This window comes from Helicoverpa zea, chromosome 6 (genome assembly GCF_022581195.2).
Source record: "Helicoverpa zea isolate HzStark_Cry1AcR chromosome 6, ilHelZeax1.1, whole genome shotgun sequence".
Taxonomy (NCBI): Eukaryota; Metazoa; Arthropoda; class Insecta; order Lepidoptera; family Noctuidae; genus Helicoverpa; species Helicoverpa zea.
In genome coordinates this window covers 5,494,337-5,509,120 of record NC_061457.1, presented here as the reverse complement: position 1 = coordinate 5,509,120, position 14,784 = coordinate 5,494,337, and the positions used below count along the sequence as shown (strand labels likewise).

Here is a 14,784-nt window from a genome sequence, read left to right as displayed (position 1 = left end):
CCTCACGTCGCCACACTGGCTTTTGACTAGTAGAAGCATCGCCACAAATACATTAGTGCAGTATAGGGGGCGGTGGCCGCGAGCGGCTGTTGTTGGGCTTCTGCACGGCGCTGGGGTCCAGGATGCTGGTTTCCTTGCGCGCCGCCGCCCGGCCGGGGCCCTTGCGGCGCCGCGTCAGCCACGGCGGCGGCGTGCCCTCGCACCACGCCACGCGCGCCCAGTTCCGCGGCTCCGCGCCCACCCGCGCGCACTCACGGGCGTACGCGCGGTAAGCCGCACAGTGACAATGCGTCCCCGAACAACTGCGCGCATCCACCTCGCAAGCCTCTTGGTAATTTTGGGGATTCACCTTCGTCCCACAATCTGTAAACTCTTCATATCTCCTAAACCCGCGACACAACCGTCGAGCTTTCATCATCTTTGACTGACGGTACATATTCGGTCCCGGCCGCTTTTGACGCCGCGTACACGCACGCGTGCCTCCTACTCGCCATGATGCTCCAAACCTCCACGTATCGTTGAGTAGCCTACCATCACGAGTTTTCATATCGTCTCTAGCTACTGAATTGAAATTTCCGCAGAGACCGCACAATTTTCCCTTATACACACTAGACACTGTTACTTCGAGAAAACCATCACCGTCCCATAGTAATTGTATACCGATATCAGCCTTTAATAGAACAGATCCATTGCTGCGGGTTATATCTGCTACTCCTTCTATTTTATGTGGCAACATTACTCTATGCCCATTTACTTTAATTCTCATCTTCTTTCCCATGTTGATTTTGGTGCCACCTATTCGAAGTGTTGCCGTTCGAGTCCACGACGAGTGAGATGTATTCCTGGCATCATTCGATATTCTGATCGAGAACGTGCCATTGACACAATCTGAAGCCAATTGATATTTGCAAGAGCCTTGAAAGCTATAGAACTTTCCATCAAAAGTTTTATAATGAGGATCTCCGAACACGGTGCAGATTCCATCGATATCAACGCACTTTTGACAGCATTGTCCAGGCAGTTGCCGGAGTGTCTGGTCTGGTGGACAGGTGAGGATCGGACACCGCTCCATGGCACATCGCGGCTCACCTCCGTGACACTCGCACGACTTGCAGGCATCCAGCTGCCATGTTTCTCCTTCCTGTAACCATACATGTAATAGTAGGTAAATTACGTGATACTTTAAAGGATTATCGAAGCTTTTCAAAATGAGTTGATTAACCGGATCTTTTGGTTATACCAGTCACTTCTTTAGTAATACATAAATAGACTACAAAAAAAACAGACTACAAAAACATGATCTCATGACGATTTCTAATGTCTCTAGTCCCTAGACTATATGTAAGAATTTAACTAACCTGGTAAGTTTTCCTGCCGATGACACAGGCAGCCTTTGCCTCTTCGACCTGCGGGCATTCGGGGCAGCACTTGCCCGGCGGCGGGGGAAGCGCCCGGGCCCCGCACGTCAACACAGGACACGTGTGACGCGTGCACACCGCCGTGCCGTTCAAACACGTGCAATCCGTGCACGGATCCACACGGAACGGACGATCTAGTGCGTGCACATGATACTTATTGCCAATAATACAAGGTTTCATCGTTGTGCTACCTGAATCTGAAATTGAAAGGGTTTTTATGTTAGTAGAATTCATAAGACATTTTTTTCTTTAGGAAACGTTGGGCCAATCAATATGTTTCAAATAATAGAGTAAAAGAATTATAGCTAAGTCTATTATGGTTGATGCAAGTGCTTCTAAAGCTACCATCGATCGATCAAAAAGCACCAATAAGCCATATCGTTTCCATGAATATAACCAGTTGGTCACTAGGATTGCTAAAAAATGCCTTCTAATCTTATGAGTATGCTAACTCACTTGGTAATATTTTCTCAGAAGTGGGATGCAAGCACTTGGGACAGCACTCGCCGGGCGGGGTGTACTGCTGCAGCCGCGTGCACGGGAGCACGGGGCACGCACGCTTCGCGCACGACAACGCACCGTGCAGGCACCGGCACGACAAGCACGGCTCCTCGGGGATGCGCACGTCGCGCCCCTCCCATACGCGCTGCCCGTTTATCACGCACTCTGAAACATTAACAACAACAATTATAACCACTGTAAAATAAAATCAACCACTTTCCAAGGCCGAGGGACACCATCAATCAAGTATAAACTCCCTTAATATTTTATACACGAACTCATTACCATCAATTTATAGCTGCGCTAAAAGTCAATCGCCCTTTCGATCCTTCAGCAAATAAATGAATACAAAAGGGATTCCTTTTAGGGCAAACAAACTCTTTAGATTAGCAGTAAAAGCTTAAAACAAAAATCCGAGCCATTGTTCGCTAAATGGGAATGAGGCCTCTGGCGGCACAGACTTCGACAAAGCGCAAACTCCATAAATTAATGCGGGTAGACGATGAATCAATCAGGGGCTAATGAATGACGTAGCGCGGACGGCCGCACACGGCGCGCCCACCGCTGCGCCTGCGCCTGCCCACTGCCCACCTGCACACACCCCGCACCCGGACCTGCTCACATCGCACCACTTCTGACGCAAGCGGATTAAACACATTCCAAACTATCCAACAGAATTCGCTAACTATTGTGTTTCTGTGTCTGCTCATTACTCTGCGAGCTGCGATGTTTGTTATGATACAACATTATGCCATATTAACTATTCATCTATTTCTGACCAGAATACAATTATAAGACACAATATACGAACAGAATATAAACCATTAAACTTGGGATTCCAATGGGAAAAGAATATTAAGTCAGTGTTGAGCTCGGTTTATTCTGTCCGTATGAACGTAGGTACCGCATTGATAAACTGTACAGTGCTCGACGAGACACTCTAAATGATAAAGCGTTTAGAGCTCCGTGTATGCAATATTTACATTTATTTTGTTCTCATGTTAGAATGCGTTTCATTCAACAGTCACGGACATTGGATTCAAGGCGCGCTGGCCGGACCACCACGCGCCGCTTCGCCGCATATAATTGTGACAATGAAAACGGTCAAGTGTCTGTCGTAAAACTAGAGACGACTACACAAAGTAGGCTGTCCTTTTGTAGGCAAACAATTAAGTATTCATCGTTAGTGCGCGTTTATATGAGCGATGTGCTTTGCCATACAGTGTGCCCCCAACACATGCGCGATTGGATAATAGGCATGGTTGTGTAATGAAGGTTTCTTGCATACGTTTCTTTTTATTAAGTGTCATAAAAGACTTGACCTTACTATTTAACTTTTCCTATAAATGCTGTTGTTCTAACTGCCGCAAGATCTCCGGCCTCAGAGTCAGCCAGACAATTAAAGAAAGAGAAACAAAAAGAAAGGTTTAAAACAATAAATTGTTTCCAAACAGGCAACTGCTTATAAACTCTAAGCGAGATCTTTAAGCGGACACGCCCAAACACTTAGCTAAGATATATTCCTCTGTATTTCGGCTTAAAACATAATGTGATCATAAACTATGTATTACAAAGTCACATCACGCAACGACTGTACATCACAAGCGAATTATTTCAATTTCTCAGGTTTCTGTCGCAGGCATACCTAATAACACGCGGTTTTCAACATGTCTCTTGAATTTAGATTAGGTTATTTCGTGTACTTACAAATCTTTCTGCGTCAGGTATTTTAGCAGAGAATTGCTTAAGCATTACCGAAAACGATTAACTGAGCTTTAAAGCTTCAATTAGTTGTACTACCTGAACTAATCGTCACATTTCACTTAAGCTCCAAAAAAATCATGTTGATAAGAAAAGAATCGTGAAGAATTAACAAGTAAAAAAATCTAATGCAGTGTTGGGATCGTAAAACAAACAAACAGAGGGCACACGTCGTGGTTCGGGCGGCACGGCCACGGCGGCCGCTTTGACCACCGCACAAAAACCAACCCGCCCCAACCTTTTAAGTAGGTTGTTAACTTTTTGATTTATGGACAATAATAGAGACGCAACGCCGCGCCGTGGGAGACTCGCAGACCACCACAAATATAATTTTAAGAACCCCCGTCGACTATAATAAGACCTTATTTCGTTGATAATTTCTTTGTCTCTAGTTATAGAGTAGGCATCCGATAGAGGAAACGACTTCGCGAAACGCACGTCTCGGGTGGTCCGCGAGCAGAAAACAATTTCAAAATAATTCCGACCCCTTCATTACAAAAGTATATAGAAAATTGGTTTCCATTTTCATTAACAGTAAAACTTCAACGATCAGTTCTTTGTAAGACAACTTCGCGGTTCATCTGTGATTTTATAGCAGACTTTAAATGCTTTTGTTATTTATTCAGCATCCACGTACAGAGTAATTACTCTTTGGCGCCACCTCTGTGTACATACCGCATCGCAAGCCTTTTATAGGCGGGTTGTTGAATAGCAAATAATTGTATAACAAGTTTTTTTTCTTGTATTGTATCATGTAACCTTCAATATTGTGATATATTAAATTACATTGAGTAGATGACTAAATTATTCTGTTGTTGTAATAGTCATCTCTGACTAGGTATGGAGCAAGAAACGGGATTGGAATTATGGCAGAGTTGTCCATTGTCTATCACGTTGCTATGTCACGTTACATGTGTTATGTGTTCCGATGTCGGATAACATCGTGCAGTGTGTGGGCGAATAGTCGCCACAATGTTACTGAATAAACTACTATGAAGAATCACTGAGCATCTGCAGGTGGAACGCTAAACACCTTATTAATTCCTCTATTTCCGAAGCGTAGTGCAACGTCCGATGATCCCTTGATCTCCCCGCTTAGCGACTGACGGGTAATTAATAAAATATAAACACAGGCAATAAAACGATAGTTTGGAATGTGTCGGCGATATTCAAAAGCGATATCGAGTCGTCATCTTGTAAATTACTATTATTTGTTAAGGAATTTAATAAACTTGTTAAGGTTTGGAAGCACAGGTAAATTGCCTGCCGTTATGGTTTTATTAAGTTCGCGTGGCGGCGTGTGTTTGTTTTTGTGTGGGGTTATGGTGGTTGTTTTTGCGGCGCGCGCGTCTGGGTGGGCGCAGCGCGCTGCGAGACACGGCTGCGCCAGCGCAGGCCCGCGCCCGCGCCCCCTCCGCTCTCACATTATGTGAGATGAATAACGTAGAGATACTCGACAATTGTGGTGGGAACAGTTGGCGTGAAATGCCTGGTAAATTGTTTAGAGTCATTATCGTTTTTTTAAATTGTTCATTTCTTCATGGGGGTCAGAAACTTAATGTCTTCTTAAGAAGACACTGACAGGATCTTTTCTCATTTATATGGATTTGGTTTTCCTTAAAAGTTAAGCATTTATACGACGATGATTTTACCGTTACGATTCGAAATAGGCTTTGATGTACCTTCATAAAATAGCTTTTACCTGCCTTAATTTGATATCAATGAAGGTATTAAACATTGAACTCACCATCACAAACAGGACAATTATAATGCGTGTGCCTTTGATGTTTGGGCCTTTCACAGGGCACGTAGCACTCCGGCTTCGTTATCGTGATGACTCCAGCTTCACACCTCAGTACTTTGTTCTCCTCATTCCACTCCGTATGTGATGCGTGCTCCGTGCCGTTGTACCAGCAGCCCTTGCACTTCGCACAGCACCCCTCGCGAGGCATCACGACCGCGCAGTCATCCATCTGCCCGCACTCGTCCACGCCGCTCCGACACTCCACGAAGCCGTTCTAGAAATTAATATGAAAGACTTTTAGACGTATGAGTACGTAGACTTTTTTAATATGGAGCAAATACTTTAGAGATCACAGTGAACACTGGGAAAGTCAGGAAATACAATTGAAACGTCGATGGCACAATGGCCACCATGCCGGACTGCCGAACCTGAGGTCCCGGGTTCGATTCTCGGTTCAGTCGACATTTGTGTGATGGGCATGCTTGTTGGTCGTGGTCTGGGTGTTACAATATGTATTTATAAATATTTATACATGTAGTTATGTGTAGTTTATCAGTTGTGTTAGCACCCATAACACAAGTTAATTAATAACTTACCATGGGGCTAACCGACCGTGTGTGAAAAGGTGTCCCGACATTATTTATTATTTTATTTATTTAATTGTAACTTCACATGAATGAAGAGGTCTTGTATTTGAGACATTAATTACATAAAACTGCAAAATAAAAATAAAATCGATGCGTACATTAAATAACAAATCACCTAACTTTAATTGAGTAGATACACATTCAAAGATTTGAGGAAGAACTGGACATACAAACCACAAGTGATGTCGAACCATACCTCAATTATAAGGCCTCTATTCGTTTAATTCAACGTAATTAGTTGAGTTACGGAACCGATATCTTATTAATGCCTCGATTCAATTCGAATTAAAGTTGTTTATGTATAAAACTTCTGTTTAAAACGCTGCAGCACATTACGGTAATGCTTGGTATAATGTAAGAATAAAGTATCAAGTAATTATGTCTCAGTATTCACATTTGTGTCAGCATCCATCACGGATGTTCAATTCAATAAGCATTCCTTAACAATTTACTGAGGGCTGCTACATAAATTACGTAAGTCTAGGATTGCCAGTCACATTGACAATAGCAAATAAATTGTACTTACATTACACATGTACAATATTTTATGAGGAAACAACAATGTTGCATAAATACCACAATAATGAATTTATTTTTATCACTTTGTTCTACCAATTACACGCTAGCTTAATTAATATTGGGTAGTTAATGACCGGATGGTGGTATCAAGTAAAGGCGAATTATTTTTATTGGTAAAAAAATATAGTAGGTACGATAAATGGGAGCGAGTGACGTTGTGGTTGATTGTACTCCTTGTTTTGATACGGAAGAGGTTTCTCTGTATGTTTTCCTTATTCTCTCCTTGTTTGTGTCTTTTACAGTTTTAATATGCTACAAATGTATTTGGGGTTTTATTGGCACTTGGTTTTATTTATTTTTATTATTATCTTTTATGTGGTTGCTATGCTTATATGGAAATGTAGAAATACATTAAAGTGTGGTATTGTGTGTACTGGGATATAGCTTGAGACGTCCATCTCAGAGATTGGTTTTACTTTATGTGGTTTTTAATGTTCGTGCCGTTATTGCAGTGCGTCTGCAATAACGCGACCCCCATAGTTTAGCCTTTGTGAACGTCAGCGTTTAACAATACCTATATGTAGGTGTATACCTAAGATTATTTCATTAGGTAACAGCAACACTCAACAAAAGACCAAAATCATATGAATAAAAGAATAAAATAGGCCTTTGCCAAAAACGATTTCATAATTATTCAAACTTAAAAGAATTCTATTTAAACATGAATATATTACGCGATCTTACTACACAATATTTAACTTATCTTACTTTCTCAGACAACGACAATACGTTTATGTAATTTCTTTGTAAGCACTACAAAATGTATTCACGTTCATATTGTCTAAGGCAAGGCAAGGTAAGGAATGCAGTGATTCACAATTCATTTACAATAAAAACAGAACATAACGACTGATTAGGAACACAAAACGGAATTTGAACAAATCCAAGTTCAAACCACTAATTAAGATTATCTAATACGTAGTGGTAATATAATGATGGAGTACTAACTGTGTATGAAGCATGTTCGTCCATAATAAGATCAAAAAGCATTGTCGTAATTATTGTATGCGTTTATTTTACGGCTCTTTGTTCTGAAACGCATTTGCATGGGCACGTGGTGCAGATGCAGTCAATGTTAATTGCTTTTCTACATAATAACCTCTCGGTACTCGCTGCTCGGAGGACACAAATACACGTACAGTTACTCTAAGACCGCGCGCACTCGAGAAACTTTTAGTCGGCCGACTGTCTGGTAGAAAATGTCGTTGGTAGGAAAAATATTTTCTTTTTAGAAAATCGTGAATTCAATCAAAGTTTTTAGACGGTCTGATACCAAATAAATACCTGATCATGTTACGTGTGTACTTCCATTCATCTTCTTACCGATTAATGAGCCCAAATCTACTATAGGCCGACTAAAAGTTTGTAGTGTGCGCGCACTCTCAGCTGTAGGTACTATGTGTAAAGAGATCGTGTTTTATTTTTTACGTGTATTAAACTAGGGCTAATTAGTTAAAAATATTGTCATAAATAGAACAATTATTTTCTTTTCTAAATATGTATTTTTACTTATGTCAGAAAATATCTGCAGGCTTCGATTTTTATAGCTATGCTAAATTATTTGGGTCTCTGGAGCATGTTTATTAGGTCAGAAATTTATGAGACTTTATGCAACAGATTCTTTACCATGAATAGTGGTTCTGTAGGAAATATTTTGTGTCTGTAAAAAACAACATGTAGATCTCAGACTCGTAGATACCATAAACAATAAAGAATACACGTGCGAGACCTGCTTGTAAAAGATAGCACGAGAACCTATTAAATATTTTATATGTTTAATAACAGTGGTCAACTGGTCATATACTTTGCAACATTGTAACACAGGAATACGCTAACAACAACAGAGTACGTGGGTACATATTTATTCCCTTTAGTTTTTACAAAAGTATGCCATCGAGGTCAAGTCTCAGTCAGCAACGTAGTTTTTTTTATTTGTTCCTTATTAAATACATTTTGATTTCAGATAAGATAGATAGCTATTAACTCCATAAATATTAATGCAAACCTTTAAGCTCATAAATGCTTTAAAATCCTTCATTCGTGACTGCAAAGCTATTCGAGGAAATCATTTGGAAATATAAACATAATATTTTTCCATCGAAGAAGTCAGGCAACTTATTAGCATGTAAGCTCGCAGACATAATCAATATTAGAGGCCAATATTTGCACAAATCTGTAAACTTATCAAACGTTTTAACACCAAACATTATGGATTCCTAATTTGTATAGCCCATGGTTGCGAAGGAAACTCAGGCGCACCGCCCGTCGCTATTGCCGAGAACTTAGCAACTAAGATGTACATAGTGGCCCTATCAATCGCAATCAATAGAAAACCTTATTCCTACCACTGTAAAGTTCCTAATTCTTCGTTTGTAGACTTGGTCATGTTCGTGACTCTATGCCGTGTAACCAACTCCTGGTACTGTTGTGACGGGCTAACAGTCCCACAGATTATACAATTAGACTTTTTGTCATCACATTCATCAAGTAAATTAATGATTTGTTTTATGAATGAACCTACTGTGACATAATCCGATGCTTAGGATTAATTTAAATATGTCAAGTACTTTAACGGTGGTGAATGATACTCGTATTTATTAAAGTTTATTCTGCTAAGCTGAGTTATCTAAAACCATTTGTATCTAGATTTAGAATAAATGTCCGCAAGACAAATTGCCACAGTCATATCTGATAGAACTAAAATCCACTTTGTAGAAACTAGACAAATATTTATGTTTCTTATATTAAAAGCAGGGGGTTTTTTCAATGAATATTCTACACTCTTAAGGTTATGAGGTTTTTCGACAAAATAGCGTACAAAAGTATAGGTGCACCACCACATCATTAGACACCTTTCTAACGATCTTTTCGACTGGGAAATTATTAACAGTTAGTATCAAAAAAGATTCACGGACACTCGTTATCGTTCCCATAATAGTAACTGGAACAAAAGCGGTACCTCCTAATTTTTAGTTCAAAGTACCACCGAGGTCGCTGGAACTCAAATGTTTATTACTTTTCAATACTTCGGCCGAATTTCACGTGCGGCTCTCTTTGAAATCACCCTCAAATAGCGTAATATTTACGTTAGACGTTGTATAATAACTGTAAGTCTGTCGACTGGCCATTACTTGTTATAAATAATGTGGAGGCACCGAACAAAATAGAACAGATTTGGTTAGACAAATTGTGTGTCAGGTAGAAATAAAAACGATACGCGCCTTCTTTGGAAAAGCTTAGGTGTACAAAGTCAAAAATCCAAAAGTTACCTGATATATCTCTAAGCAATGCTATCGCTAATTTTATGTCTGGATCTTAAATGTTACACTTTATATCCATCCATAGTTTTATACACTGTCCGACTCGGTGAACCGTCGTATCACGATATTCAAATGAACAAATTCTTCTACAAAGCCACCGAGTGTCATCAAGTAGGCTCAGCTAATTATTCCCATCGGTTACGACAAGCGGTATAAAGCCATCTGTTCACCAAAGGCATTTAGTGATTTGAATAGAGCACAGGTGCTTTCAAATAGGTTGCTAAGCTACGCCATTACTGGCTAGCCGCTACATTAACAAGTTGTCGTGTGGTCTCAATTGCAAATATACCCGATGCATGCATAATGTATCCAATTCATTCATTTAATTCTCAAGAGGAACTTGCAGATTAATTATATCAGGAAGACAGTATTGTCCTGCGATTAACATTAGATATTCGCTACCAAGGATACCAGATGTATTAATGTGAAGGCTTAGCTCTCTAATCGTAGCTTAGCAATTAGTGGTCTGATAAACCGGTGATTGAGATCTGCATTATATATGATCTGCATTTAGATCTGATAAGGTATTAGAATGTTTTAATTTTAAATATCCTTAATCATTAATTTATTGAAGGGGATTAATCACTGTCTATTAGCAAGATCTATGCAGCTGTATTATCTTAGTAGTCATCACAGACATGACCTACCGTCTCGGTATGCCACGGGATAGTCAGACATTTGCTACATGTAAAACTGCGAGCGGCAATAGTAAATTGCTTGGAGCTGCTCTAAATACCAACACCGATAATACAATATTATTCTAATACCAACTTCTGTTTTATTGCAGCCCAAAATAAGAAATAATTAATGTAGAATAAATAGCTTATTATCTCTCCACACCACATTTGTTGAAAGACTTACTAAAAAATGGGTTAGTGAGGTGTTCGTAGGCGTTTGCATGTAATGACTCGCTTGTTTAGTAAATTATTCGTTTAAAATTAACTTACTTCGACGTCATACTGACTACCTGAAATACCGGAGAGCTAAAAATTCTAAAACTATTTCTATTTTACTGAAAATATGTTTATTTTTGGTTGTTAGTGCAAACCAAAACAACGTTTGTTAGCACATCGTCGATACAGATCACCTGAGGCACTACGTCACGGAACTTTTTATTGTAGTCTTTAATCCAATTAGTATTTTTGGGTTATCAGTGTTTTTATTTATTACAAACTCTATTTACATATTAAATAGAATCACTGAATTTAATTAAAGACTGATATTTAAAAAGCTAACGTGCGTGACACACCTGTCTGTCCCTGTGCACGTAGTATGATAATATTGGTCTGATAATTTAAATAGTCATAATTATTCAAGATGACAACCTAGTTTGAATATCATCACTGCTATTTTTAAATTTCGCAAGAAGATTTGTTGTTCGCTAAGATAAAATTTATCTTTAATTTAAGAAATAAACATAATTTTATATTTATTAATTCTCAATAATAATTTATATAAAAATATGTATCAGATTGACATTTTAATTTTTATCCACTGACACTGTTATAGGAACTAATGACTAAGATAAGATCTACGAATTTGCTACGAGGCTCTACGATTTTGCATCCGTTTGTATTGTGACGTCACATGATTTTCTCAAAACATCAAACCACTCGGTATCAGTTACATATTTTAAATATCTATTTGTACAAATCTGTCCGTGCTTTCGTGGTAGAATTCGAATGCGTTGGTAGAACGTTTAATGCAACAGAGGCAACGTAATGTACCTGTTTAATAGCCTGGCTTTTTCTCCTATTTATGCAATTACTTTGCTCCCACCTCTGCAGCCTGACGTCCATACAAAGTGCGGTATTATATTGCGTTAGTTATTTATAAATTATACGATAAACTTGAGAAATTTTATATGTGGGTAGATCAAAAGGATATTTACCTACATCGAATTTCTTGTCACCTTTGAATTAGGTAAGTACACTAAAGTGCTATAATCCGGACCTAATAGCCAGCTATAATTCATTATTATTGCCCTCTTTACTAAATAATTTGTATGTTAGGCAAGGCTTTTGGTAGGTACAAATGTTTCCCCACTTAAGTGTCTACCCGGATTCATTTCTCGAAAAAATGTAAGAAAATCAAAATTGTAATGTCAGCACAAAACGTGTGTTCCGTACTCCCAAGAATATCGCAAAACACCGACCAAATAGGTGCTTAACATAAATTTAAACGAGAATCATCGTGTGGACCGTCCCCGAGCAGTCTGAGTAGATCGCGACTCCATTATGTAAATTAAGAGATAAACATTTTAAATGAATGTTAACGTCCACATTTTATACAACACATCCAGTATTTCTTGTAATATAACTACTAAGAAACTGCTGATTGAAATTATCAAGCATTTCAATGAAATTACGCTTTGGTTTAATCACGTACCTACGCCCTCGGTGGCAGGTGTACTGAACCAACGGTTTATCTAAAAGATATAACCAATGTGTAGTAGGCAACATAATAAAGATATATCCTTAATAAGCTAGCAACTGTATATCATTAAGTATACTTTTTTGTTTATTGCTTTCGTAGATATACCAAAAGGCTTTTAAACGAGTAAGTACCTACTCGTGTTATCTATTTGCGTACTTCATTAGAGGTTCGTAATACATCAATTTAATTTTATGATTTTCTATTAATTATATATGTATAATTCAAGTTTTTTGGTACCGTATCTTTTAAAAAAATGTACTTACGTTTTTAACAACATTCTTTATGGAATTTGTAAAAAAAAGCTTTGTTATTATTATTATTTTATTCCACGGTTCAATGACTTGGAGAAAAAAAAACAACCTTATCCCACATTGCGCAATAACAGTTTTATAGCTAAGAAATAGCAATAGGCATGATGACAAATTTTTAAATACCTTTGTATGATGTAGGTATACGTCTATTTTATATGAAAAATTATTAATTTTAAGAAAATGCGAAGTTTTTTTATCAAATAATTGCATTTTTCTCTCTCCACTTTGAATCCGGCGCGAAAACGCTTGTCAGTGTCATGTCGTCACTTGTGACGTCACGACTGAAATTACAAGACGCAAGTAAACGACGCTCGTGCAATAATTAAGTTTTTTGTGTTATTAAATATGAATTCGAAAGTGCATAGGTGTTGTGGGGTCCCCCAGTGTAAGAACACATCCAAAACAACTCCTGATAAGTTATTTGTGTACGTTCCTCACAATAAAAAAATACGAAACAAGTGGCTTAAACTTGCAAGGCGAGATTCAAAAGCAATATTGCCCAGGGTACAACTTTATTTTTGCGAAGATCACTTTGATGTAAGTTATTACATAGTTCTCTAGATTCTAACATAGAAGTTTTTTTATTTAAACTAATACACTTACATGGAAGTTTTTTTAATTAAACTAGTATACTTACATGGAAGTTTTAACATTTCTAAATTCAGCTGAACAAAAATCTTTATTTGATGCCAAAAACTCTCCCAGCATTATGATATCAATTCTAGGCAAATTAGCGCTGTTTGCCTTGATAAATCCGGGCTCCATAACTCGTGTTATACACAATTAATTAAATAAAAACAAAGATCGCAGTGGAAGTTCACAATAACGAAATGTGACGTTCGCGCGCTTTCGCGCGAGTTGTTTTGAGAAATGACGTCACGAGCTCTGATTGGTGTTCAAGATATCATGGCGGATTGCCTTATTTCGTAATTTTATTTTATAAAAATACATATTAATCACATTATTAATAAAGAAAACAATGCGCGTTTTATATTCCAAGCTTCAAGTTTAATTTAATAAATATATTATTTTAATGATTTTTGATTACTGTCATCATGCCTATTGACAGATAATCACCCCTCGCTAGTACCTATAAACAAACAAATGAAGTCTGAAAAAAAAATACTTTCATGTGTGCCATCATCTCAAGTAGATACTTATTTGTTGTGATGGGATAAATTATTTCAAAATTATGAGTCTTTTATCATAAAGTCTATTTTATTTTTTTGCTAGGGCTTGGGAAATCCGCTGTATCCTGCAGCGCTCCGTGAATTAATTTGGGATTAGCGCTTTTTTTTCAAATTTTCATTAAGTAGGTACTGATGTTATTTTTCGACACATTTCCGTAAATTCCCGGAATCGTATAATTTCATTATTATTGTAACGACACGTGCTCAATTACGCAAAATTCCGGGAACGGTGAGGATACACGACGACACTATCTAACGCAGGAAGTGACGTATTCCCGAAACCGCGACAATGTACCGCAGATATCATAAACATGTATTCCACAACCAACAACAAAGGTTATGTTGAACTTAATTAATAACGAAGATGAAAGCAACATAGTTCAGTTCGCTCAATAAAAATATACAAACGTGACTTAAAGGCAAACCTGATTCGATAGTTTAGTTGCCTATTCCTTTTTGATGCTCATACCAAACGTCCGCATAGTAACAATATTTTTTATTTGAACTTCCTGTAAAATAGTTTCGCAGGACCAATAATGTTGTGTTACGCAAAACAGTCAACACATAAATTAAGTCAAGTATTTCAGTAACATAGATACTTGTTATGTAACATAGATAGCTATTTCTAAGTTACAAAGCAGGAAAACAAAACTTATCCAGTTTTCAGCCCACTCGGTTTTCAAAGCGCGCTGATGGTAGGTTGCTAGGTAGGTAAATAACTGTGAATTATATTATTATCTTACGAATTTCCGCCTCACAGTAATTATACAAATAAATTTACTACGCGGGTGCTACGGCCTTTTGTACCAGAACCTACGTGACGATTAACGGCCAATACAATCAGAACAAAATCCTTGATATAATTATTTTTATGTAG

The 14,784-nt window shown here is 38.1% G+C and overlaps 1 protein-coding gene across 1 annotated transcript in view; it reads right to left on the bottom strand.

The window, feature by feature from the left end:
* LOC124630977 (BMP-binding endothelial regulator protein-like) overlaps positions 1–14,784 on the bottom strand; it is a 44,493-nt gene that overhangs the window by 2,909 nt on the left and 26,800 nt on the right. The window contains exons 4-7 of the mRNA XM_047165041.1: positions 5,428–5,698; positions 1,875–2,084; positions 1,359–1,615; positions 2–1,141 (exon numbers count right to left, since the gene is read on the bottom strand). Coding sequence (XP_047020997.1) covers positions 53–1,141; positions 1,359–1,615; positions 1,875–2,084; positions 5,428–5,698 — 1,827 coding nt within the window. The 3' untranslated portion in view covers positions 2–52. The remainder of the gene's footprint in view (position 1; positions 1,142–1,358; positions 1,616–1,874; positions 2,085–5,427; positions 5,699–14,784) is intronic.